The sequence below is a fragment of the Dryas octopetala genome, chromosome 5 (genome assembly GCF_963921425.1).
Source record: "Dryas octopetala chromosome 5, drDryOcto1.1, whole genome shotgun sequence".
Classification (NCBI taxonomy): domain Eukaryota; kingdom Viridiplantae; phylum Streptophyta; class Magnoliopsida; order Rosales; family Rosaceae; genus Dryas; species Dryas octopetala.
The window spans coordinates 8646675-8670425 of record NC_141370.1 but is presented as its reverse complement, the minus strand read 5'-3'; the positions used below and the strand labels follow the sequence as shown (position 1 = coordinate 8670425).

The window sequence follows — 23751 nt, the reverse complement described above, 5'->3', positions numbered from 1 at the left end:
TTTCAATATACTTAACGAAATAAAATATTAGATCTAGTTGACTGTAGATTAATTTTTAGGCTTATTCACGCCAATGTCCTCGAAAGTAACTTCGATTTTCAATTTGCCCCTTGAAACTTCATTCCTCCCACTTTACTCCCGAACTTTACAAAATATCATATTCCGTCTAGTCCGTCACAAGCTCCGTCAAATAAGCGCCACGTAGGCTTTTTTGACGAACTCATAGACAGACTTAACGGAATATGGTATTTTGTAAAGTTTGAGGGGCAAAGTGGGAAGAATGAAATTTCATGGGACAAATTGAAAATCGAAGTTACTTTCAGGAGATATTGACGCGAACAAGCCTAATTTTTATAATTTTTTTTCACCAACTCATGTGGCAGTGTTCAATTTATCAACTGCTTTAAAAAATGAATATATGCTGATATATCATTTAATAAGCATGCCTAGCATTGTTGTTTCTTTTTTCCCCAACAAGGATACAAAATCATTAATTATCATTGTCATGGTGTTCTTCATATTTCTGTGCTTTCTGAAGCTTTGCTAAGTGACATTTATTGAGATCACGAAAGGAGAGACACTTCTTGACCCTAGCTAGCTTCCATATTGCAATTCAGTCAATCACCGACTCATTTACAACAACTCATACGTCCTCTTTAGCTACTCGCAAAAGAAAAATTGCACATATTCATGCATGCAACTAATTATACTCCAATACAATATATGTGTATATATATATATTTGACCCACCAATGACCCATGAACACCCACCAATTATTCATCATATATTCCTCCATCAATCTCTTTCATACATTTAAGTCAAGAGCAAGCAGCATTCTGAGTATCTGACAAGTTGGACCAATGACTGAATGACTCATATACACATATGAACTCTTCATTCGCTCCCCCACCACAATTGCAGTTAAAGGGCATCTGGGTCACATGTGAATCCATGTGACCAAAAAAGGGTTTGTCATACCCAACCAATTAATCACCATCTCCATACTCAATGCAGACATTGCATATATATGTATTTATATGTATGGTATTTATTAATTAACATTATTCCAAGACAGAGCCACCACCTCTGTGGTTCGACCTTCAATGCGGGGACCAATTCTCTAGGGCTAAACACGTGTAAAAAACTCTATTTCAAGCACACAATAAGTAGTCAACACGTATGTCTAAGGACCATTAATTGTCTACCCAACATCGATCACCACTGACACCTGCACAATGCTTGCTCCATAAGGTTCCTTTTCCTCTCCCACGGCACAACTGCACAATTGTATGTATACAGGAATCATAATTAACTCACGATTTATTTAAGTAATTGGTGTATATTATAGTCTCTGGTATTGTTAAGTACACATGAATCAAATTTGTATCATATTTTTTTATCCTATGGTTTGGGTTGGTGGGAGCAAGAGGGATTTATGCAGACCATATCTAAAATATGTGCCAATAATTAATCCATGAGACTAGCTAGCTTGCACACTTATATTATAATGGATGTAAGTCTAGCTACAAACAAGATCTAAACTAGGTTTCTTTCCAAGGACCTGAATAATGATGGAGAGGGGACTAAAAAGAATTAAAAGGAAAGAGAGATTTTTGGCTTGAAATTGGACACATTGGGGGGGAGTTGGGGAAGGAGGGTCCTCTTACTTTCCTTTTCACCAATAATTGAAGGGTTATTTTAATTGAGTTAAGGCAACAATGGTATGGGGTTGAATTAAGTGGACTTCATCTTTCCACGTACTAAAAGAGAGCCGAGGTTGTCAAAGGCTCAAAGCCTTGGAGGCATGTTGGTGTCTGCCTTTGAAGTGGATTCCAACTCCTCATTCAACCATACATAGATTCCCGTACCATGCTTGTTAGTGGTGGGTTTCACTTTCACATGCCTAACGGAAAAGGCTAGTGTGTAATACTTAAACACCAACTATTATTCGAACTTAAACACCAATTATTATTCAAATTTTTTATTATTAGCTGATTGATGTGCATATATTATGATAGTTGATCACTAATAATTATAAATAAATAAGGTTTTACAGTATGAGTTCAATTAAATAAAAAGATAATTAGGCTTACGTCTTTTATAAAAACAGTTTTTAGATAGAAACTGAAAGTATTTTAAAATTTATAAGAAAATATTTTTAATTCATAATAAAGTCTTTTAAATTTATAAGAAAATCATTTTAATTCATAACAAAGTCATTTCCCAATTTGAAGGATATTTCTCCTTATTTAAAGGGTATTTTCTCTCTTAGGGTGTAGAGTGGGCTTTGTAGAGACTACATGTTATGGAGTTAAAACCTAACATAAAGCCATCAAAGAATAAAAATAAAAAGTCTTAATTAAAAATCCTAAATCATTACCAGTCTTAGTTTAAAAAAGACTCATAAAATGGACTAAATTCTAAGTCTCCCTTTAAATAAATAAATAAAATTTTACCACATCAGTTAAGATTTAAAAAATCAAAATAATAATTGGTGACCTTAACATTATTTCAAAAGTTGTCCTATTTCTCCACAATCTCTTCTTACAAAGTTTTTTGTTTATAAAAATAAAGAGTTCCGAGCCCTAAAAATGAGACAGATTCCATTCATCTCTATGCATGGTGGGGTTTCTTCAAATCTAGCTAGGTACCCAATAGCGTAGACTTGTTCTTCTGTTTGTTAGCAATATCCAAAAGTGATCATGAACTGATTATTTTTTTCTATGTTCGTGGGTTTTTCAGGATGGTGTATGTATATATACCTCCTGCAAGGGAGTTTTGAATTGAATATGTTTGTTGTTTCAAGAACATTGGCGCAGCTTTTAGGGTGTGTAAAATATGCAGTCAATTCATATGATTTGTGCTTGAAAATCTATTATATTAATGTACATGTGTTTCCAACTCACATTTCTACTCATAAAAAAAGGAATTTCAAAAGCATCTTAAGTATAATATCCGATATCTTTTCTCTTTCTTTGTCTGAGAAAAGGTTGTCTGTTATGTATAACATGAACCCCGGCCTGCAGCAATTGGGTTAATTCCCTTTAATTAGTACTGATTGTACTTCATAATAATTAATTTAGTTGTCTTTTCAATTACCATGAAATTAACTAGCTGCATTGTACTATGGACAGTACGTACTTGGAGAATTTTTTGAATACTTGAAGAGCAAGTTAGCCCTTTTGATGACCAAATTGTAAGCGACAATAATTGAGAGAGATTTTCCGTCCGGTCACTCATGCTTGCATGGACAATCGTTTGTCACCAATTATCGATGTGGAACTCACACTGAGATCCTCAACTTTTAACGATATACAATTGTACACACATTTGTTTAGTAAAACTCGATCTCATAAAAAAATTCTATTTTGGAGTTGCCAACTTGCCATCACTTCATACCTTGAGCTGTCAGTCTTGTGATCATAAAAGAAAAGGTCCTTGCACACCAATTATTGATCATAGGGAGATGGAATAATCAATTGATATACAAGTTTCCACCAATGCATTGGAGATATATTTAGTTCTGCACATCGTGAGTACCATTTTAAACTTGATATATGCTTGCTTTAGAGATACATGCTTTTTTTCTTTGCTTGCATTATCTTTTACTTTTTTTTTCTGTATATATACATAATCGAAGGAAAGGAATCAGACTAATATTCATTGAAATATGCCAGCTGTGGTTAACTGATCAAAAGATGGATTGAGGGTGAAACTTAAAATGGGACTGAACTGCTTGGTACACCGCCTTTCCAAATTAACCTTAAATATCTAGCTCATATGATTACTGTACTATATAAAAATAAAAAGTAAAAAACTAGAATATATTTATATATATGTAGCTCATGAATCCTTTTGACTCAGCGTGACATGTGTATACGATCGATTACAGGCAAAGAAGGATCTTGGATCATAGTCAATGAGGGCCCTCACACTACCTGAATTTCAAATGGTCCAATCACTTGTATGGGTTCAATGTGTAATCTTATCTTTAAATACCAGATACTTCTCAGGGCAATTAAGGACATATATATATATATATATATGTATACATACAGATCGAATCTATATGTCCCTCTAGCTAGGAGCCTAGGACGACTTGCATTTCATTGTTGGTTAGTGGCTAATATGCATGGATTACATTATATCAGTGTTTATCATAGTACTGCATTGGGGATGCATGGTGATCGAAGCTTAATTTACCAGGCGAAGAACTGAATTAGTACGAGTTTATGAAACATATATGGTGCTATGATATTGTAGGACAAGTGATGGATTAATTTACTTATATTTCTTCTTTTAAGAAATTTCTACTGTAAGACTAAGCAGTATTTTTAAACCATTTTTGGTGTTATGTAGTAATTAATTTAGGGTTATCACCAAAAAAAATTAATTAATTTAGGGTCTTTGCAAGGCAGTAAAGCACGCAACCAACCTCCCTGTACCCGGTTCCTACAATATTGGACCCAATTAACTTAGTCACTTAGAGGTATAATTTTTCAAACAAACATATGATGCTATTAAGGAAAATTAAATATGGGCCAAGTTTAACTCATTTCAGCTCACTTAATCAACCAAATTAATTAATGTTTGTCCATTGAAAAAATCAACTAAAATAAGGACAATGTGAACAACTTACATTTCATATAATTGCGATTAGCTAGCTCCATTAAACTAAGAAGCATATATTTTGATAAAAAATAAAAACTAAAAAGCATATATCACCATCCCATTGAATTGATTGTATTTGTGATGATGACCTTTTTGTTAGGGGAAAGAAACTGAAAATCGGTGAAAATATCTTGTGAAGAAATAAACATTTTCTTATGTGTAGATAGCTAGGTGTCTAATAGTACGTGTTGGCTAGCTTGATATAACATTATTTGTATTTCTTTTCTTAAGTTCATATAGTTGGGTGTCTAATATATAGTGGTTTGTTTAATATACATTATTGGTCTAATCCTCACTTCTCCATTGATTATGTTAAATGTAGAATAAGACGTACTACACCTATATATTTCTTTCAGCAAATTTCAATTTAACTCCTGAGGTTTGGGGTGTTTCACAACTTCCACCATATAATTTCAATTTTTTCAATTTAGTACTTAACGTTTTGATTTACTTACAATTGACTACTGTAATATTTCTGACTGACTAATTATACGTTAATTGATAACTTCACAGTTGCGGATCTCATATTTTTTCCAACATAAAAGGCCGAATGACCTCTCTGCATAAGCAGTACATCAAGTTTGATATGAATTTTGAGAGGTCGTTTAAAAACCAAAAATCAATATCAAATTGGTACGTGAAGCACTTCTTATAGGGCAATCTAGGAAGTCGTTCAACCTTAAAAGTCAACAAAATAAGGAACGCGCAACTGCTACATCATCAATTAATGTTTGATTAGGCAGTCAAACAGACGACAATAATCAATTGTAAGTAAATTAAAATGTTAGGTTCTAAATTAAAAAAATTGAAATAATATGGTGTAATTAAGTTATAAAACTCCCCAAATCTTAAGAGTTTAAGTTGTAATTTGCTCTATTTCTTTCTTTCTATATTTTTCTAACTTTCTACACCATGGGACTGCACTTGACAGCACTTTGACGAATGATACATGTAGTTTAATCCAACCATATTTTTATAGTTATAATTAGGAATTTTTGAGAGAGAGAGAGAGAGAGAGAGAGAGAGAGAGAGTAAAATAACTATGCATTTATAAACTTGCAAAGTTACATATCCTTTTCCTTGTACACAGATAGTTACAATATGTACAAGGCCTTCAAGCCAAGAAAAAGTTACAATTTTTTTTTTCCTTTTTCTTGTCCTTGTTTTTTTCCACTTAACTCTGAACAGAAAATTACATTATCTAATTCATTCCACCCCTTTTAACAATTCTTGTAAGGGTGCATGGGATTATATATATATATATATTTATATATATCTTCTACTCTTTACAGCATGGCATGGCCCCGTACTGATTGTCGTTTCCACTCAACCAAACGCTGAAGAAAGTCCATAACCTTCAAAAAGAATTTTACAAATTAGTTAATACAATTATTAATTAATTCCAAACCATAAATTAAGCAATAAAAAAAAGGATACAAACAAGTTGCAAGTACAACAACACTGGACCCTCACCTCAGTTGGTTCCTGTAAAGAATAACTTGCGCTGGTTTCCTTTGGAATTTTTGAGACAAGAATGCCAAAACCTTGTCCTCTTTCTCTCAGTATCTGATTAATTAGTCAAAGCCAATTTACAATTAGTCTCTAATTAAAAGTATGTACAACATTAATTAATTTTCTTAACAAGTTAATTAATTAATTAAGCATTGGATACCTTGAATGCATCTTCATCTGTTCGATCATCTCCAATATACACAGGAAAGACATCCGCGCAATTGGCGTACCCTATATGATGAAAGAGAGAGGTTTACTATGCCAGTTAGTGATTAATTAAAGAAAACCATCATACATAATTACTTTAATCATCTTCTAGTTATATTATTAGTTTAAGCAAATAAAATAATAAAAAGGATTACTACTCGGGCTTGTTTTCTTTTAAGCACTTGTGATTTGCCAAAGTTTGGATTGCATATATTCCAACAACCAAACTAAGGTCTCACAGATGACTTGTGCATTTCTGATATATATATATATATATATATAGTAATAATATATGATTATTATTTTAACACTTAATGACTAAATTAACAAACAGTGCAATGCAAAATAACTTACCAAGTGACTCAAGCAGAAATTCAAGAGCCTTCCCTTTGTCCCATTTGATGGTAGGGCGAATTTCTAGCACCTGCATTAGACAAGTAGGCATTGAAAGTGAGACATCTATACCTCACTTACACCACACATATCAAAAAGAAAATAATTAATTAAACTAATAAATGCAAATGAAATTTCATGAAGATTTGACTGTGGCACAATTGAGTAATTAAATTAGGTGACCATAGCACCTACGTACCTTTCTTCCTTGGGTTAGTCTAAGCTTTGGGTACTCCTTCAGAAGTGATATAACTTGCAAGGCCAGTTCACTCCATTTCTGTCATGTCATGGTTTAGTTAGATTATTGTAAACGTGTATTACAAGATCGAATTGGACTGTACAGGACTTGACTATATAACGTACGTGGACTGTACAGGACTGGACTATATAACATACCTTTTCATCAACGCAACGAAAATGCACTGAGAGGCAGAACTTGTTGTTCTCAACTTTGGCTCCGGGAGTCGATTTAGTCTTTTCCACCAAGAGTTTGTAAACCTCGTCGATCATCGGAAGATATTCACTTGCTGGTTGGCAAAGAACACCTTGACTACCCTGAAGAGTTTAATAAAGAATTAACCAAAGAAACAATAAATTATTAGGAAAGAAAAAACAAAACAAAAATAATGTAATTTTTTTGAGTGATGATAAGAGTGATAAAACAGAAAAACACTCACTTCCTTGTGTTTGGAACCTTTTGCTGGACCTTTAATGTCCATGCCATGGCTACCAGCATAGTACAGCTCCGCCAATCGTACAAATTTGTACACCTACAGTCCCAAAATGTACACAACAATGCACAATTAGTACAGGAATAAATATAAAGACAAAAGTTAAATATTAAAAGAGTATATTGAAAATAAATGTACCTTGTCTCTGCATCTTCCACTCACTATCGCAGTGGGAAAACACCTAGCAAGTTTCTTCACTGTCTTTCTCATCTGTTTTTAGAAATAGTTTAGAAACAAGGAGCCAAAGAGAGCAAAGAAATTAACTATATATAGTGAATGAGGCATGAAAGAATGGACTACTTACTGAATCAGACATGAAAGCTCGATCTGGGTCTTCGACTATGGGGGATAGTGTGCCATCATAGTCCAAAAACATGACTATTTGCTTGCCTTGGGAAGCATCAATAATTTGCTCAAACATGTCCAAGGCTGATGGGTGATGAAGCTGTTTTTTTAGTCAATATCATAACCAAAAATCAGATTCATCATTCTCAATTAAACCAAAACTCAAAACCAAAAACACTGGAGAGTGGCAATTTGGTACTCACAATCCAAGAACTGTGGTCTTCTTTCAAACAAGGTAAGGACTTTATATGGGTGGGAGAAGAAGATCTCATTGAATCCACCCAGGTGTTGATTCTTTCTCCTCCATTGATAATTTCGAGGTTCTTCAAGTTGTTCATCAACTTCTTCCTAGAAATGGATATGTACCCGCCTGGCGCCACCGGAGGCTTCTCCGCCGCCGTCGCCGTGAAAATCGAGGAGTTGGAGACGGCAACCGATATGGCCATCGCCATGTTGATGCCGGAATCGGAAACTACCAGATTCTTCTTTGTCATTTTCGGTTAAAACTCGCTGCAAAACAAAACCCAAATCACATTTGTAATCCAGAGTACTAAGTGGGGTTCTCATCATTAATTGGGTCAGTTATGTTTCACCAAATCCAAAATTAAAACAAACCCATTTGAGAAATTTAAGGTATTGAAGCAATACCTTAAAAGATTTCGGAACTGAAAATGATAGACTAAGGTGTTTGCCGTAAAAGAGCAGAGAAAAACAGAGGAGGGAGAGAACAGAGTGCTCTGTATATGACACTGGGCTTGAAAATAGGCTCCTACAATATTGAGGATATATTGGAAAGCCAAAAACAAAGAAAGAAAAGCCACAAAGTTTTTTTCCAGCAAAGGAATGAGAAGGGAGTATGTATGAATGAATGAGTGAGAAGAGTGTGTATGGATGTGAGAAAGACAGAGGCTTGAATGGTCCATTTATAGCCGCAGCAAGCAGATACTTACAAACGAGAGACCAAAGGGGGCCTCCAAAAAACTCCCCAAGCTGGGACCCACCAAAGCTGGACTGGGTGGGGGCCCACACCCCCTGATATCAGTCCCCACCATCTCTGTGTAGTGCACCAATGGCACGTATACATTGTGTGTATATGTTATATATACTTTTCATGGCGCCGTCTTCGGCTGCAGCCGTCACCGTAACAGCCAGCGAACAGGTCTTGTATCCACGTGGCCGACATTCCTTGGCCGAATCACACCCTTGTGGGCTTCTGCCACGTGTACCAAACCATCACAGGTTGTGTGCTTTGCGTGTCTACAAAGACCCACCGAATTCTGGGAGCTGTATTTCCTAAAACGAAGATTCAATTGGGAGACTCCAGGGCTTTCAAAACCAGCTCAAGCCTAGCATCATCTCCCTATTTAGCAAGGCTTTAAACAATTGAACGCCCCTAGGAATCAGTTGTAACTTGTAAGTTTGAATGCTTGAGAGCCAAAACAAGGAGCTCAGACCTACCTGGTTATGCAACAAAACAAAACCAGCAGTTATGGCTTTCTACTGTTTCCTATTTTTCTAAAAGGTTTTGGGCCACTTCTACATAGGCATACACATAGCCAATAACCCATATATGCCTAAATGCAACTCTCATTGTTTAACGATATTAGAATCATTACAACTATATAGTGTTATGTTACTTATGTAGTGAGGATCTAAGTGTACCCTTTTTTGGTTACTCAAGTTTAATCCTCATTAAATCATCCCCAAGGTTACTCAAGTTTACTCGAGGTTGTGATAGGTGCTATTAATAGTGGGTAAAACTAAAGTCATTGGTATGTTTAATAGACATACAATTTGACTTGAAAATTATGCTAATAGGAAAACTATAACTCGCCATTCACGTACTCAAACCAACCAAAACCTAACCCACACTGCGAACCCATGTGAAACTCTGTTTATTGTCGCTCATGTCAAAATTTTAAATCCTGCACCCATTTGACTGAAATTTCTTGAACTTTCGCATTACTTAATGGAACATTAAATGCATTCGATCCTTTCATTAAGAGCTTCACGTGTTGTTCACCTGATCTAAAGCATTTTGTGTTACTATCAATGTAGCTATCTTATCCAAGGGTAACTAAACAAGTAACATATATTTCAAATCAATTATATATCATGCTAACTTTGAGAGTACAACACATATACAAATGAAAGAGCGAGAGAACAAAATATAACAACTGTAAGTCTGTAACACGTGTCCTCATAAACGACAACTTGGCTGTACTAACCTTTAATTATTGGCAACACCAAGGCCACATGATCAGCAGCCCCCTAGCCTAATACTTCGAATAAACAGTTCTTAATAAGCGATTGCTCCCCCTAAAAAAATGTACAGTTCTTTAATGAGCTTGAATATACTTTTCTACCATATGGATATGTATTTCGAACACCCAAAAAAAAAAACATATTGATAGTATGTATTTCGAGTAAGGCTATCTTTGGTTTGGTTTTTACTGAACCAACTGAAAGTTTTTTGTTTGGTAAACCAATTTTTACAATTCGAAATTCAAAATTCAAAACCAAAAGAATTCGAAAAAAGTTGATAAATCGACTGATCGATTACAGAAAATTATTACTGAAAGAAACCAAATCGATTATTACCGAAAAAACTAAAATATATATCAAAACAATTACCGAAATTTAGTTATATATGCTTATATAATATAATAGTATTATTTAGTAGTATTATAAATACTAAACTACTACTATTATAAACAAGTACTATAATTAAGAAAATATAATGTATAATGTTATTATATTAATATTATCAAAAGTGTGGGTTAAGATATAAAATGTCATTCTCTAATAAAGTGAATGTTATCATTTTTAAGAAAATAAGAACTTCATTGTTAGGTCGATCAGCAATGCATATATATACCATACATAGTACTTATATTTATCAGTATATATATATACTAAATTAATAGGATAGGTATGAATATATATTAATAAACTACTTTTACTAGTATATATTCTTTGAAATACTCATATTAATATTATTGTCATTAATACTAGTACGTACTATACTAAACTATCAATGCTATTCGTGTAAATATAGATATCCATCAAACATTATATGTTATGCATCATATTTAATTAAATTTCAATTTATATTGGTATATAATTATTAGTATTATTATAATTAAACAAAAAATGAACCGAAGATATATCGAAAATAAAGTAAAAATGAACTAAAAGTATTCAACACCAAAATTACCAAAATCGAAGCTTACCAAAAATTGCCAAAGTAAAAAATACCAAAACCGAAAAGGATCGAAATCGAAAAAGATGCATTTGCAAGCAAAAAGAAACATTTGCAAGAAAAAAAATTATTTTTGCATCTGCAAGCACCGAGCGCTCAGTAGTATATTTTCTCAACCTTTACGCGCGGATACAGACAGATTGGGATGAAACTTAATTCTTTATTTAGTTGGGTACATTTCCAGTTAAAAATATTTCAAAAACTGGGTTTATGAGTAATTGATTATTAGAACAATAGGAAAAGAGGAGAAATTCTCTCTCTCAAATTATTAATCTCAAAATAAGCCTACTATTACAATCACCACTTTGGGTTTATGTAGAAGATAAAACATTATTCAACTAGGAAAAAAAAACCTAATTGGTTAAGAAAATAACTAAAAGGAAAGTATTTGCTTGCAAGAAAAGACTCCCAAAACCAAGGAAAAATAGTAAGGAAAGTACTTAATTACACCCTAATACTAAAACTAAAGTCTTGGAGCAAAAGAAAGACTAAATTGTATTAGGAAATAAAACAGGGAAAAAAGAAGAAGCTGAAAATCGCATTAGGAAAGTGTTAGACGTAGTAGGCGCTCGAGCACATCAGGAAGACGGTCGAGCATCTCACTTGCTATATGATTGAGCTTACTTGCATGCAGTGGGCGCTTGAGCACCTCAGGGGGACACTTGAGCATCTTGCTCACTACTTGGATGTAAACCTCTACGAAAACCCTCTTCTTTTTCTCCTTTTCCTTAATTCGAACACTTTTCGTTCCTCAAACTCTTCCTTTTATTCAACCTTGTCGTTTCATTAAAGTTAGTGCCAATGCGCCCTGCATCATCCCTTAAAACATACTTTAAAAAAAAAAATCTAATCAACCCCACAAAATATTAAGAGATAAAAAGAAATAAAAATCAATCAGCAACTGTAGCCAATCGGTACCAAATCAATCAGCAACGAGAAAATTGTCCTTATTGCACGTAATGAAATTTAGTTGTCATTGTCTAGGTAACAAATCAAACTTAAGAGCTCTCAAGACCATGAGAGTAATAGATTATATATATTTGTACATGACAAAGATCTTTGAACATGTATATTGACAAATTGATCGAGTACGTACGTATTTCTTGGACTCATATAATGTACGTACACAAGTCCAAGAAATACTTGTTGGGCTTCTATACTGTTGGTCCTGAGTCAAACTGTCAAGATAAATAACAATAAAGAGAAAGAGAGGAAGATACCAGAGACTGGTTCAAAGGATAAGAGGGACATACAGATGTGGTTAAGTACAGGACAATTCGTCTTCACCCACTTGATAGCCTTCAAACTACCATATATGTTCTAGATCACCTTTTCAGATTTCTCCCATTATTTTGTGTGTTGGAGAGTGTGTGTGTGTGTGTGTCCAATAATGCAATTAGTGTGGGAAGCTCATAAAATAAAATGGACCAACCAATTAATTAAGGTAACTTGCATGCAAAGAATTAATGTGAATAAGAAAGATTCTTCAAGGAAATTAAAAAGCAATTGGCCGTAAGACTATTCAAAGACCATGCATTCAGATATACATATAATTGAATTGAATCTCATGGGTTTTCTGTTTATAATTTCTATGATTCGCAGTAGTAGAAAGAATTAAAGAAAGAGATTCTGATTTGTGATATCAGATATATGCATGGTCATCACATTAAGAATTTCTCACATGCTCCGTATTTGGTGGGTATCTTTGTATTAATAATATTATAAAGATGTTCACATTACATTTTCCTCATGAGGCTGGAGATCTTCGCTCACTCCAAATACTTTACTACAAAAACAGGAGGAGGCTTTGGAGTTAGAGATGCTCTCTGGAGACTGGAATATATACAACTACTGGTTTTCAAGTTTCAATCAAAACAAACACAAAATTCTAATAAAGAAACCCTTTCCAAATCCAAAAGTGATTCCCTGTTCTTCGCCTAAATCTGCGCGCTATTCTTCTTTGCTTTTTTTAATCCTCATTTAATATATTAGAAAAATTTTTAATCTAGCAGTCATCTCACATATATAGTACGACCACCTAATACTATAGTACCATGCATATTTTCTTTTAATTTTTAAAAATAATAAATTTTACTTAAAATACAACCAAATATCAATATACATTAAAAGTCGTGCCATACATGGAGCACAACTGTCCCAATGAAAATTTTCTTTATTACCACATTGTCTGCATTTTTCCTTTTTATTTTATATTTTATTTACAGCATTGTATGCATATTTTGTTAAATATATAGTTGCATCAATTTAATTGAGGCACTAAAAATAATTTCTTTTAAATAGCAGTATTAGAAAAGATTTTTGCGTTTGAGCTAATAACTTCGACCCATTTCAAATGCTAACTCAGACGTTTGAACACTCGCCTAATATTTTACAAATCGTATTGTTACAACATGATAATCACATCACATCATTGTGACTATATAATAGTCACATCTTACTTCATTTATTATTTAGTTTGAATATACATATGTATTATTAAAATATTCAGTTTGAAAATTATTCTATCTTTGCATCCAAAAAGCAAAACGATTGGCTTCATTTAAGCCAAAAAGCTACGGCCAGCAAATGCCAAGAAACCTTATCAAGCTAATTGGGCATTTTTAGGACTTGATATGTACATGACATAATTAGGACGCTACAGCAAAGGCCAAGAAACCTTATCAAACTAATTGGCATTTTAGAGCTTGATATGTACATTACATAATTAGGACGCTACAGCGAAGGCCAAGAAACCTTATCAAGCTAATTGGCATTTTTAGAGGTTGATATGTACATGACATAGTTAGGGCATGACAGCAAAGGCCAAGAAACCTTTTCAAGTTATTGGCAGTTTTAGAACTTCGATATGTACATATATGACATAATTAGGACATTATATATATACATCTTTTTCCCCTTGTTTGATATGCAGAAACACATAAAATACCAAAACATCTTTTCACAATGATTTATCTTTCTTTTTGGAAATCATCTTTGCACAATAATTAACCATTGTTTGTAAGACTCTAAAATTTATTAGAATGACCCATATCATTTATATCATCTGTATCTTATAGATTTTTAAATTATAGTTATATGAGTCCCACAAATAACGATTAATTACATATCTATTTCATTACTTATTCAGTATACCATATCAATATGGCGAAGTGGCCGGTACCTACAATTATTGTACTTAAAACACTTCCTCCATCAAATGCACCCTTGGATTGGAGTGAAGCAGCTGTGTACGTCCCTTTCCACGATTATCATAACCTACTCCTCCTATATAGATTGAATTTGAGAGTAGTAAGCATATATATACTCCTATTTCTTTCCCAAACTTTTCTTTTCCAATTTAAATGCAATGCACCTATTAGCTAGAGAGAACTAAAGCTACCAAACTCAAAAACAATAAATTAATTGAAACTTATGATATATTTGAGCATACTCTTCCTTTACTTATTCAACCTTCAGGGTGGTATCTGTTACATAATATTTTATTTATAGTAATCAAAATCAAGAATTCTTAAGTACGATCATTAAAGTACTCATAAAACTTTCCTTTTAGTTATTGAATTTATCTTACCATATTTTAGCAAACACACTATAGAAACCTTACAGTACACTTATTATGCCGTCTTTTCAGTTTTCACCACAGAAATAAAATAAATAAAAAAGAGAAACAGAAAAGTGTTCACCGTCTACCCAACAAGAAACAGTCACGGATCCCTACGCGGAATCAGAAGCCACGTGTCCGATGCAAACATACGTAGGCCCTGGCCTCTGTGCTACCTTAGGGACAATAGGCACGCACGCGGTGATATATAGGTGCTCCACCCCAGACACCACCCGTGTGCCCGGTGAGCGTTTCCCACATAAAAGTATCAGATGTGGCCACGTGGCAATCAGGCAGAGCTTATGCGGTGATACGTGGGGCCAGACAAGTTGACACGTGTCAAGAAGCAAAGCCATGCACTTGTGATGGTCGGCGGATTCGGAAAAATAAAAGAATAACGTACATATATTCACATTCATGCACGTAGATTAAGTTTTAGTACTATTATTGACCATGAACTCAAATACTCAATGCATGTGCTGGTTGTTCATGGTATAGTTTAGGTAGAGACATAAAACATTTCATGGAGTACGAGGTCACGAGGTGAATATTTGCTTAGTCTGGCTCTCCAATTGAATCAATCAAAGTCGTGCATGGGAATATGAATTGAATTTAATCAAATTATTGGTCCATGTATATATATATATAAATGCATGATGCTAACAAAACATGCAATGTGCCTTGGTGAGATTGAATGTTCGATCTTATAAAATAATGCAATTGCTCTTCAATGAAATGCATGTATTTATTACTTGAGTGAAGGACAAGCCAATAATCAACCTCTGACATATCTTGGAGCTTGCATCATGATGTAACTTCACATGAATTGGTGTTCTTGTAAGCAAGTAAAGATATCTACGTATTAAAGACTCCTACCCTAGCCTATATACCGACTTGGTATTTATATTAGGGTGATTTCGATATTAGTTTATTAAATTAATTTTTTTTAGAGTCTAACACTATTATTTTTCTTTTAATAGTTAGAGCATATATTCAAAATCCTCATCCACGTAGGATAACAATTAATATTCCATTAGATATCTATAAATATGTCACTCTTTAATTTAAATTAATTAGAAAATGAATCACTTTAATTTCATTAAAACACTTATTTTAAGACACCTTTATATATATATATAAATAGATATATCTTCTCATTTTATCATATATATATACACACACACACATATATCTACTTTAAACTATGATTGAGTCAAATAAGGAACCTACAACTGAGACTTTTTTGTAAGTTCATTATAATATATGTAGGTGTTAATTCATATAGATTCTTTAATTTTTGTAGGCTATTTATCACTAAAAAAGAATTATATGTTATATGTAGGTTCATTAGTTGTTGTAGGTAATTAATTTATTTGTTAATGATTTAGTTCATTATATTTGTATAGGAATTTTTTTTAGGTTTATTATTTATTATGAGAATTATTCTTAGGTTATTTATTTGTTTATAATTATTAATATAATTTAAAAAAAAATCATATATGTACATTCATGATTGACATTCGAAAAAAATGTCCAACAATGAATCATTAGCATTTAATGCTCAAAATATTGTTAAAGAGTAAATATAGATCCAAAAATAAAAAGTCAACTAAGGAAAAAAGTCTTAAATAATATATTGAGGGCATATGAGGAATTTACAAAATTTAAAATTTAAGAAATACTAATAAAAATCTAAAAATTGAAAGAATAATGAGTTGGCAAGTGATCGAAGGGATACGAAAAAATAATGACATGAGTTTTAGTGTAGAAAATATGAATTTGAAAAGGATTTTTCTAATTTACTGTTTATATTAAAACAATCCATGTCAAGAAACACGCAAGTTCAAACACTCATGACCACTAAATTTTCTCCAATAAAGAATGAAAAATGCGGGATGTGTGTGAGCATTCGAACAGGCGCGGAATCTCTCACATTCCGAATTCTTCCAACATTTAAATCCTGGACAAGAGAAGACCTTCACGACCACTCACTGCTTGGTGAAACTGTTCATCATGTCTATATGTGGACCGTGTCAGCTTGTGGCTCAAATTCAAACATCAAGCTATTAGCCGGCCTGCCATGCAATAATATCAAATATTCTCACATATGTACTGCGTGCCAAGCCACAAGTAATTTATGTGGTCTGAAAATGACTGAGTACTGCGCAACTAAAATAAGCAAAGTTTTGGGGATATATGGCTGGTCTCAAACTTTAGCTTGAAAGTCTTGGATACATAGATAATTGATAATTCAATATTTATGTTTTGGCTGTTAGTTACCCATGTACTACGTCGTAGTTGAGCAGTGTCTTTGTGGTCGATCATGTGTGGGGTTTACACAATGATTTTAATTGGGTCCAACAATTAATAATATTAATTTGCCAATTCATGACCCACATCGATCCATCAGTCATAAACAAAGTCTTCTTTTCTGCGCGTGCTTTTGGGTTGGCCTACAGTTTTTCACGTGGGTTGACTAGAGGTGACCCACTTGGAAACTGGGTTGTAATTTTAATTTTTACAAGAAGAATGTATAATTAATTTGTGAGATGCAGCTGTATAAAATATACCGAGGATTTGAGGCCAAAGTGCCAAACATCAAACATGTATTCACAAATTAGTCATATATGTATACAGAGTTGATGTAGAAGATCATAATTCATGCTAATATTAGGAGGGAGTTGGTGTTGGTTGACAGCCAATTGCCAGAGAGAACCATATTAGGCGCATATATATATATATATATATGCTTTCTTTTAATGGGAGTGTGACAATGATCGAGTACGTAGGACCCAATATTTTCTCTTCACATCGATATGTTGAAATTAAATGACATCACCTTAAATGTCATTAATTTCATTTGATTCATTTCTGTTTCTTATTTAATTTGTGGCATCTGATACTTCTGATTTACATACATCATGACTAAAATTGACGATTCAGATTATTTTTTTTTTTTTGTGTACTTAATTCTATCTAATTTTAATTATAGCCATATATTTATTATATTAAATTATTTTCAAAGACAAAAAAAATAAGATTATTAATTAGAAATTCACCTAAAAAAAATTAAGTCAAAGCACGCCTATTCACGTGTGCGCGGTTGACAATGTAAAAAAAGTTGCTGAGCACTAGGCATATGCAAATATATGCACCCTGTATTTGTAGCTTTTTGAAATGCATATGCAAGGCTAATTTTGGAGTTGCATTTGTATTTTTTAAAGCATTTTGAGTTTGCATATTTAGATGCATGTGTTTAATTAGGGTGATGATGCAGCATACATATGTAGCTGCCGAGTGCTTAACAATAATTGTCGAGTGCTCAGTAAGAATTGTCGAGCGCTCAATAAAAATTTCATCTTGAAAGTTAAGTATTGGGCTAATAAAATGTAGGTTAAGTTTTTTTCTCATTGTTACCTTCTAGGTAAAGTACTCTATATATTATGCAAGAGTAGTACTATTTAGGGTAAAATACAATTTAATACTTTACCTCGGATTTCAAGTTAGTACCTCAAGTTCAAAAAGTTACAATTTCATGCTTCAACTTTCATTTTGTTTCAAGTTAATACTTCTGTTAGTCTTACCGTCAAAAAAGTCGTTATCTGATGACGTGACACACCATTAAAAGGCTTTATTTCAGTTTAGTACCTCAACTTTATCATATTTTTCAAGTTCATATCTCAAGTTCAAAAACTTGCAAATAAATAAATATTTTTCAGTTTTTATTTCAACTTCACCCATTTTTTTACCTATCAAATCTCTATCAAAATTATCAATCTTATACTCATTTTGAAGCTATGAATCTCCTCTTTACAATCACATGCAAAAAAGAGTTATGAAACCCAAGATAATTTGTCACAAACTAGGCTACCCGAAAGTGCCAAATTTTCCAAACAAATTGACAATTTCGGGTAGCCTAATTTGTGGCTATGTATTTCGCGTTTCATAGCTCCTTTTTGAATTATTTTTATATGGTTATAAAGAGGAGATTCATAGCTTCAAAATGAGTATAAAATTGTTGATTTTTGTGAAGATTTGATGAGTCAAAAGTTAGGGTGAAGTTGAAATAAAAACTGAAAAACATTTATTTATTTGCAAGTTTTTTAACTTGAGGTATGAACTTGAAAAATATGGTAAAGTTGAGGTACTAAATTGAAATGAAATCTTTTAGTGGTGTGTCACGTCATCAGATAACGGCCTTATTGACGGATAGACTAACGGAGGTATTAACTTGAAACAAAATGAAAGTTGAGGCATGAAATTGTAACTTTTTGAACTTGAGGTACTAACTTGAAATCCGAAGTAAAGTTGAGGTATTAAATTGTAATTTACCCTACTATTTATAACACTTTTAGTGAATTTATAGACTAACTAGCACTAAAGAAAATTTGTCTTTGTTTGAATTCTCATCGAAAACTACTATTATAACTTTTATTTTATTCTCTTGCACTCATAAAATAACATTTTAAATAAATAAAAATATGCGTGTCGTTCTTAAAATAACTGGATTTTTGCAAAAAAAGATATTTAATTTTTTTCGTTTATTTCAAGTTTTCAAATAAATGGACAAAAATTTTGGTCGAACTATTATTTTGAAGCTGCTTTTTCTAAGAAAACTTTCTAAATGTTTTTACGGATAAATGATTTTGTAGAGTTTAAAGTTTAGTTAGCAGTTATTGATGTTTATTAGATTATTATTTAATATGGTTTAGAATTCAGATTTAGGATCCATTCAGGATCCATGCATGGCGCTCTAACTCTAAATCGGAGAGACTAAACCTTTAAATCCTAAACAACATCATTCAAAAAAATTCAAGAAAGGTTGTTATAAAATTTAATGGCTTTTTATTAGAAATGCAGTGAAAATAAAATTTAAATTTTTTTTTTTTTTTTTTTAACACCATGCATGCAATGTTTATTAAAAGTGGCTCTAAAAGGTCACACACATGGTATTCTGTAGGGCTTGTTTGTTAGGAAAATATTAATCTATTTATTAATATTATTTTTAAAACTACGCACTTCTCAGAGTTTTCACAAATTGTGAGTGATACTTAGCAACGTGCCATGGTTACTTCATATAATCAAAATTGGAAGTGAACCTATATATTATGTTATAATTGAAAGGCAATATATATAGTAATCTATTAAATGGTTTGATCTCAATGATAGGAAATGACTATTTATTGTCGAGCCTCTTTTTTTATTGCACACTACAAGAAAAAAGGGTTTGGGAGAGGAACGGAATTCGTCGCCCAAAGTAGAGTTTCGTCGCCCAAACGTTTGGGCGACGAAATTGGTTCGTCGAGCAATTGGACGCCCAAGATGCGTCGCCCAAGAGTTTGGGCGACGAATCCATAAATTTCGTCGCCCAAAGACACCAGGGGGCGACGAAATTTTTTTGTCTCCCAACACATAAAATTTGTCGCCCAAATAACGTTTAGGCGACGGACAAATTTCGTCGCCCAAAGAGGGTTTGGGCGACGAACACCCTTATTCGTCGCCCAAAGCATGTTTGGGCGACGAAATTATCCGTCGCCTAAACAAGATTTGGGAGAGGAATAACTAATTTCCTCGCTGGAACGTTCTTTGGGCGACGGAATGTTTCGTCGCCCAAAGCATGTTTAGGCGACGAAAAATTCTTGTTCGTCGCCCAAAGCATGTTTAGGCGACGAAAAATTCCGTCGCCCAAACATGCTTTGGGCGAGGAATAGATTTATTCGTCGCCCAAAGGGTGTTTGGGCGACGAAAAATTTCGTCGCTCAAACATGTTTTTTTTTTAAAAAAATTATTATTTTTATTTAAATATATATTTAAATTTAATATTTTTAAAAAAATTCTTTATTCAAAAACTATATAAAACAAAATTCATAAATTTATATATCGAAATATCCATACAAAGTAGTAATTAACCCTAATATATATAGTCAATCTATTCTAAACTAGTAGCATCATCATCATTCATATCTGACGGAGGTTGATGAGAAGATGGTGGCGGGACAAACCCAGGTATCGCCTTGGTCAATGCAGCATACAACGCCTCCTTCTCCGCTCTCTCAGCTCGTAAGTCCTTCTGCAACTTCTTCACTTGAGCGGACAACCCTGCGACGACTGCAGATGGCTGAGACGAAGATGAAGACGAAGACGAGGATCGAACATCACGAATCTGCCCATATCCCATGCCGCGTATTTCCTTACCGGGCCTAACACCCAGTGAGTCTATCATAATACGAAGTCCGACATCGGGATCGGGTACTGGAATCGACTCCAACGGAGTACCCGGAGGGTGCTGCTCGGCCAAGCTCTCCAAATATATTCTCGAGTTGGCCACCATCTCATCCTTCAAAATGTTATATATACAAGTAACCAATTAGAAAAATAAATATAAAAAATTATATGATAAATTTTAAAATATAAAAAACTAACATGTTTTGCCTTGGCCGCATCACAACCGGGATGAACATAGATATCTCCGAAAGTATCTATCTCCGGGAATTGCGACCCACGCTGAAAAAGAAAATAATTTTGTCAAAGACCCAACCAATATTAAAGAATATATATGTATTAAATTAAATAATGACGTACCCGACGTCGCGACTCCACTCGATATGAGATGGGCGTCGGACCACTATGATGGTTAAACGGCTTCCCTTTCCGGTTTCTGGCGTTGGCGACCGACTTCTTCTGTTAAATATTAAGCAAATTATAAATATGTTAGTGTATGTATACAATAATAGAATAACAAAACAATAATCGATTTTTTAAAGTCTTAAAATGATAAAACGTACCAAAAACGACGGACTCATGAAATGATCGCACAAAAAACGCCACTGGTCAGACCGCTCTACCAACTCCATAGGGGGGTTCGCCAATGCCTCAACTGCCGACGAAAATCCCTTGAAATGCACGTGTAGTTCGTGCTTCCACTGCCTGTAGGACTTGATGAGTAAATCTGTCATGTACGTGACAGTGAGAGGATCATCCATCTGAATGTCAAAGTTAACCTGAAAAAAATATTAGATTGTTATGAATGATCAAATTTATCATTTTGAATTAATTATTGAGCTATATACTCACTGAGATGGAGCTGATCACTTTGTGTTGAATCTCTGCCGGCAATTTTTTCCAAGTGGTTGCAACCATGGCGCACTCGGCACGAATAATAGCCCCCACATCATGCGAGAACAAACTGTCAACGTTGGGATCTAACGGTCGTCGGCCGTTTTGCACACACATGACTGGAATCCGCGCCCCAGTACTGCGCACGATCCGAGAGGACTTCAACCCACTACATGGTCCCCTCGTCGCAGTGGATGACGTCGCAGTAGATGAAGCGGAAGCGGAAGCGGTGACCTGACTAGAGCGGTGAGATCGACGGGCCCTCCGTGGCATAGAGGGGCTCCCAGTACTCGAGGATGGCTGAACTACATCATTGGGAGCTGACTCCATCGCCTTTCACCTTATAACTAAATTATATTTCTCAAACTAATTAATCTACATTTTGTAATTAAACTAAATTTTATATTTAAAAACTAACAAACTAACTAATCCACATCACATGAACCGCTAACCACAACACATAATTGTGCACTCCCAAACTGTCCATGGGTAATTTGGACAATTCAAGAATCATATTGGAGCGCAGTCACGCCCAGCGCCCATCCGCGCGTCCAATAGACTCTCGAACGGGTCTAAGGTGAATTTAAATTTAGTGTACAAAGTTATCCACTGATAACTTCGCACGACTAGTTAAATGTACAAAGTTATCGATTGATAACTTCGCACAAGCGCTTCGTGCCACATGACCTCATCCAGTACTCGAGGAGTGCTGGACTACGTCATCGGAAATTTTGCAATTACAACTAAACTAAATGTAACATACAAACTAAACTATAATTAATCTAACAATATACATATAAGCATACAAACAAACTATTAAATTTTAGCATATAAAAACATACAAATTAATTAATCAATTTTGTAATTAATTTTAACATACAAACTAATTCACTCAAAAATTTAATACAATTATATATGAAACATTAAATACTAAATCATACAAAAACTTAACTAAAAGATAGATTAAACACATACCTCACCAAAAATGCAATTATCCTTCACAACAAATGCAACACTATTCTTCCTTCACCAAAAAAAGAAATCATTGTCAAATATAAGCCCAACATCAATCTAAATTCAGATTTCACAACCAAACCACTAAATTAAAAAAACCCACAACATTAACTAATTACCACTAAAATCAGAAATTTCACAACCAATTTATGCAAAATCCACAACAAGTACAAAATCCACAATATTAGAAAACATAAAAAACAGAAAATACCATAAAAAACAGAAAATACAAAAAAAAAACAGAAAATACCATAAAATACAAAAAATACAAAAAATATCCAGAAAATACCATAAATTCAAAAAAAAAAAAAAATACCTGTTTCGGGGGGGTGTTGATCGAGGTGGTTTCGGCTTGGAGGGGGGGTTTTGGGTGAGCTGGTTTCGGCTGGGGGGGGGATAGGTTTCGGTGGGGGTGGGTTTTCGGGGGAGGGTGGGTTTCGGGTGGGGGGTGGGTTTCGGCGGGGGTGGGTATTCGGGTGGGGGGTGGGTTTCGGCGGGGTGGGTATTCGGGGGGGGTGGGTTTCGGCGGGGGTGGGTTTCGGTAGGGGGGGTGGGTTCTCGGGGGGGGTGGGTTGCCGATGGGGGGGGGGAGGGGGTTTTGGGTTTCGGGCAAGGAGGGAGGAGGAGGAGGAGGCGGAGGGAGGAAGAGGAGGGAGGAGGAGGAGGAGGAGAAGGAGGGAGTGAGAGCTGAGGGCAGGAGGAGGCGGGACTGCGCGCGGCGCTGCGAGGGTGAGGGAGTGAGTGAGGAGAGTGACTGAAGTGAACCAGCGTTGGGTATAAACTTAAAGACTTTGGGCGACGAACATGAATTCGTCGCCCAAAGTAAGTTTAGGCGACGAATTAAGATGTTTGTCGCTCAAAGTCCGTTTAGGCGACGAAT

At 34.3% G+C, this 23751-nt stretch overlaps 2 protein-coding genes across 2 annotated transcripts; both read right to left on the bottom strand.

The window, feature by feature from the left end:
* Positions 1-5697: 5697 nt before the first annotated feature.
* On the bottom strand, positions 5698-8737 carry LOC147284011 (putative trehalose-phosphate phosphatase J). Its single transcript, XM_086243010.1, has 11 exons — positions 8509-8737; positions 8064-8370; positions 7820-7960; positions 7654-7725; positions 7462-7554; positions 7181-7339; positions 6984-7061; positions 6746-6815; positions 6345-6415; positions 6146-6238; positions 5698-6027 (listed from the first exon to the last, which is right to left on the bottom strand). The coding sequence occupies exons 2-11, from the start codon at positions 8352-8354 to the stop codon at positions 5959-5961; spliced, it is 1137 nt and encodes a 378-aa protein (XP_086099136.1). The 5' UTR covers positions 8355-8370; positions 8509-8737; the 3' UTR covers positions 5698-5958.
* Positions 8738-9253: 516 nt separating this feature from the next.
* On the bottom strand, positions 9254-21724 carry LOC147284010 (uncharacterized). The gene is made up of 5 exons (XM_086245638.1): positions 21527-21724; positions 21324-21422; positions 21165-21245; positions 20937-21078; positions 9254-9318 (listed from the first exon to the last, which is right to left on the bottom strand). Exons 1-5 carry the CDS (start codon positions 21722-21724, stop codon positions 9254-9256), a joined length of 585 nt encoding a protein of 194 aa, XP_086101764.1.
* Positions 21725-23751: the final 2027 nt, after the last annotated feature.

Excerpts from the sequence above, each read along its gene's own strand:
- LOC147284011 (XM_086243010.1), bottom strand. The coding sequence starts at position 8,354 with ATGACAAAGAAGAATCTGGTAGTTTCCGATTCCGGCATCAACATGGCG. Across the intron at positions 7,555-7,653 it reads GTGGAAGATGCAGAGACAAG|GTGTACAAATTTGTACGATT; the intron begins GTACATTTATTT and ends TTGGGACTGTAG. Across the intron at positions 6,416-6,745 it reads ATTTCTGCTTGAGTCACTTG|GGTACGCCAATTGCGCGGAT; the intron begins GTAAGTTATTTT and ends TTCATCATATAG.
- LOC147284010 (XM_086245638.1), bottom strand. The coding sequence starts at position 21,724 with ATGGATGATCCTCTCACTGTCACGTACATGACAGATTTACTCATCAAG. Across the intron at positions 21,423-21,526 it reads TCATGAGTCCGTCGTTTTTG|AAGAAGTCGGTCGCCAACGC; the intron begins GTACGTTTTATC and ends AATATTTAACAG. Across the intron at positions 21,246-21,323 it reads GAGTGGAGTCGCGACGTCGG|CGTGGGTCGCAATTCCCGGA; the intron begins GTACGTCATTAT and ends TTTCTTTTTCAG.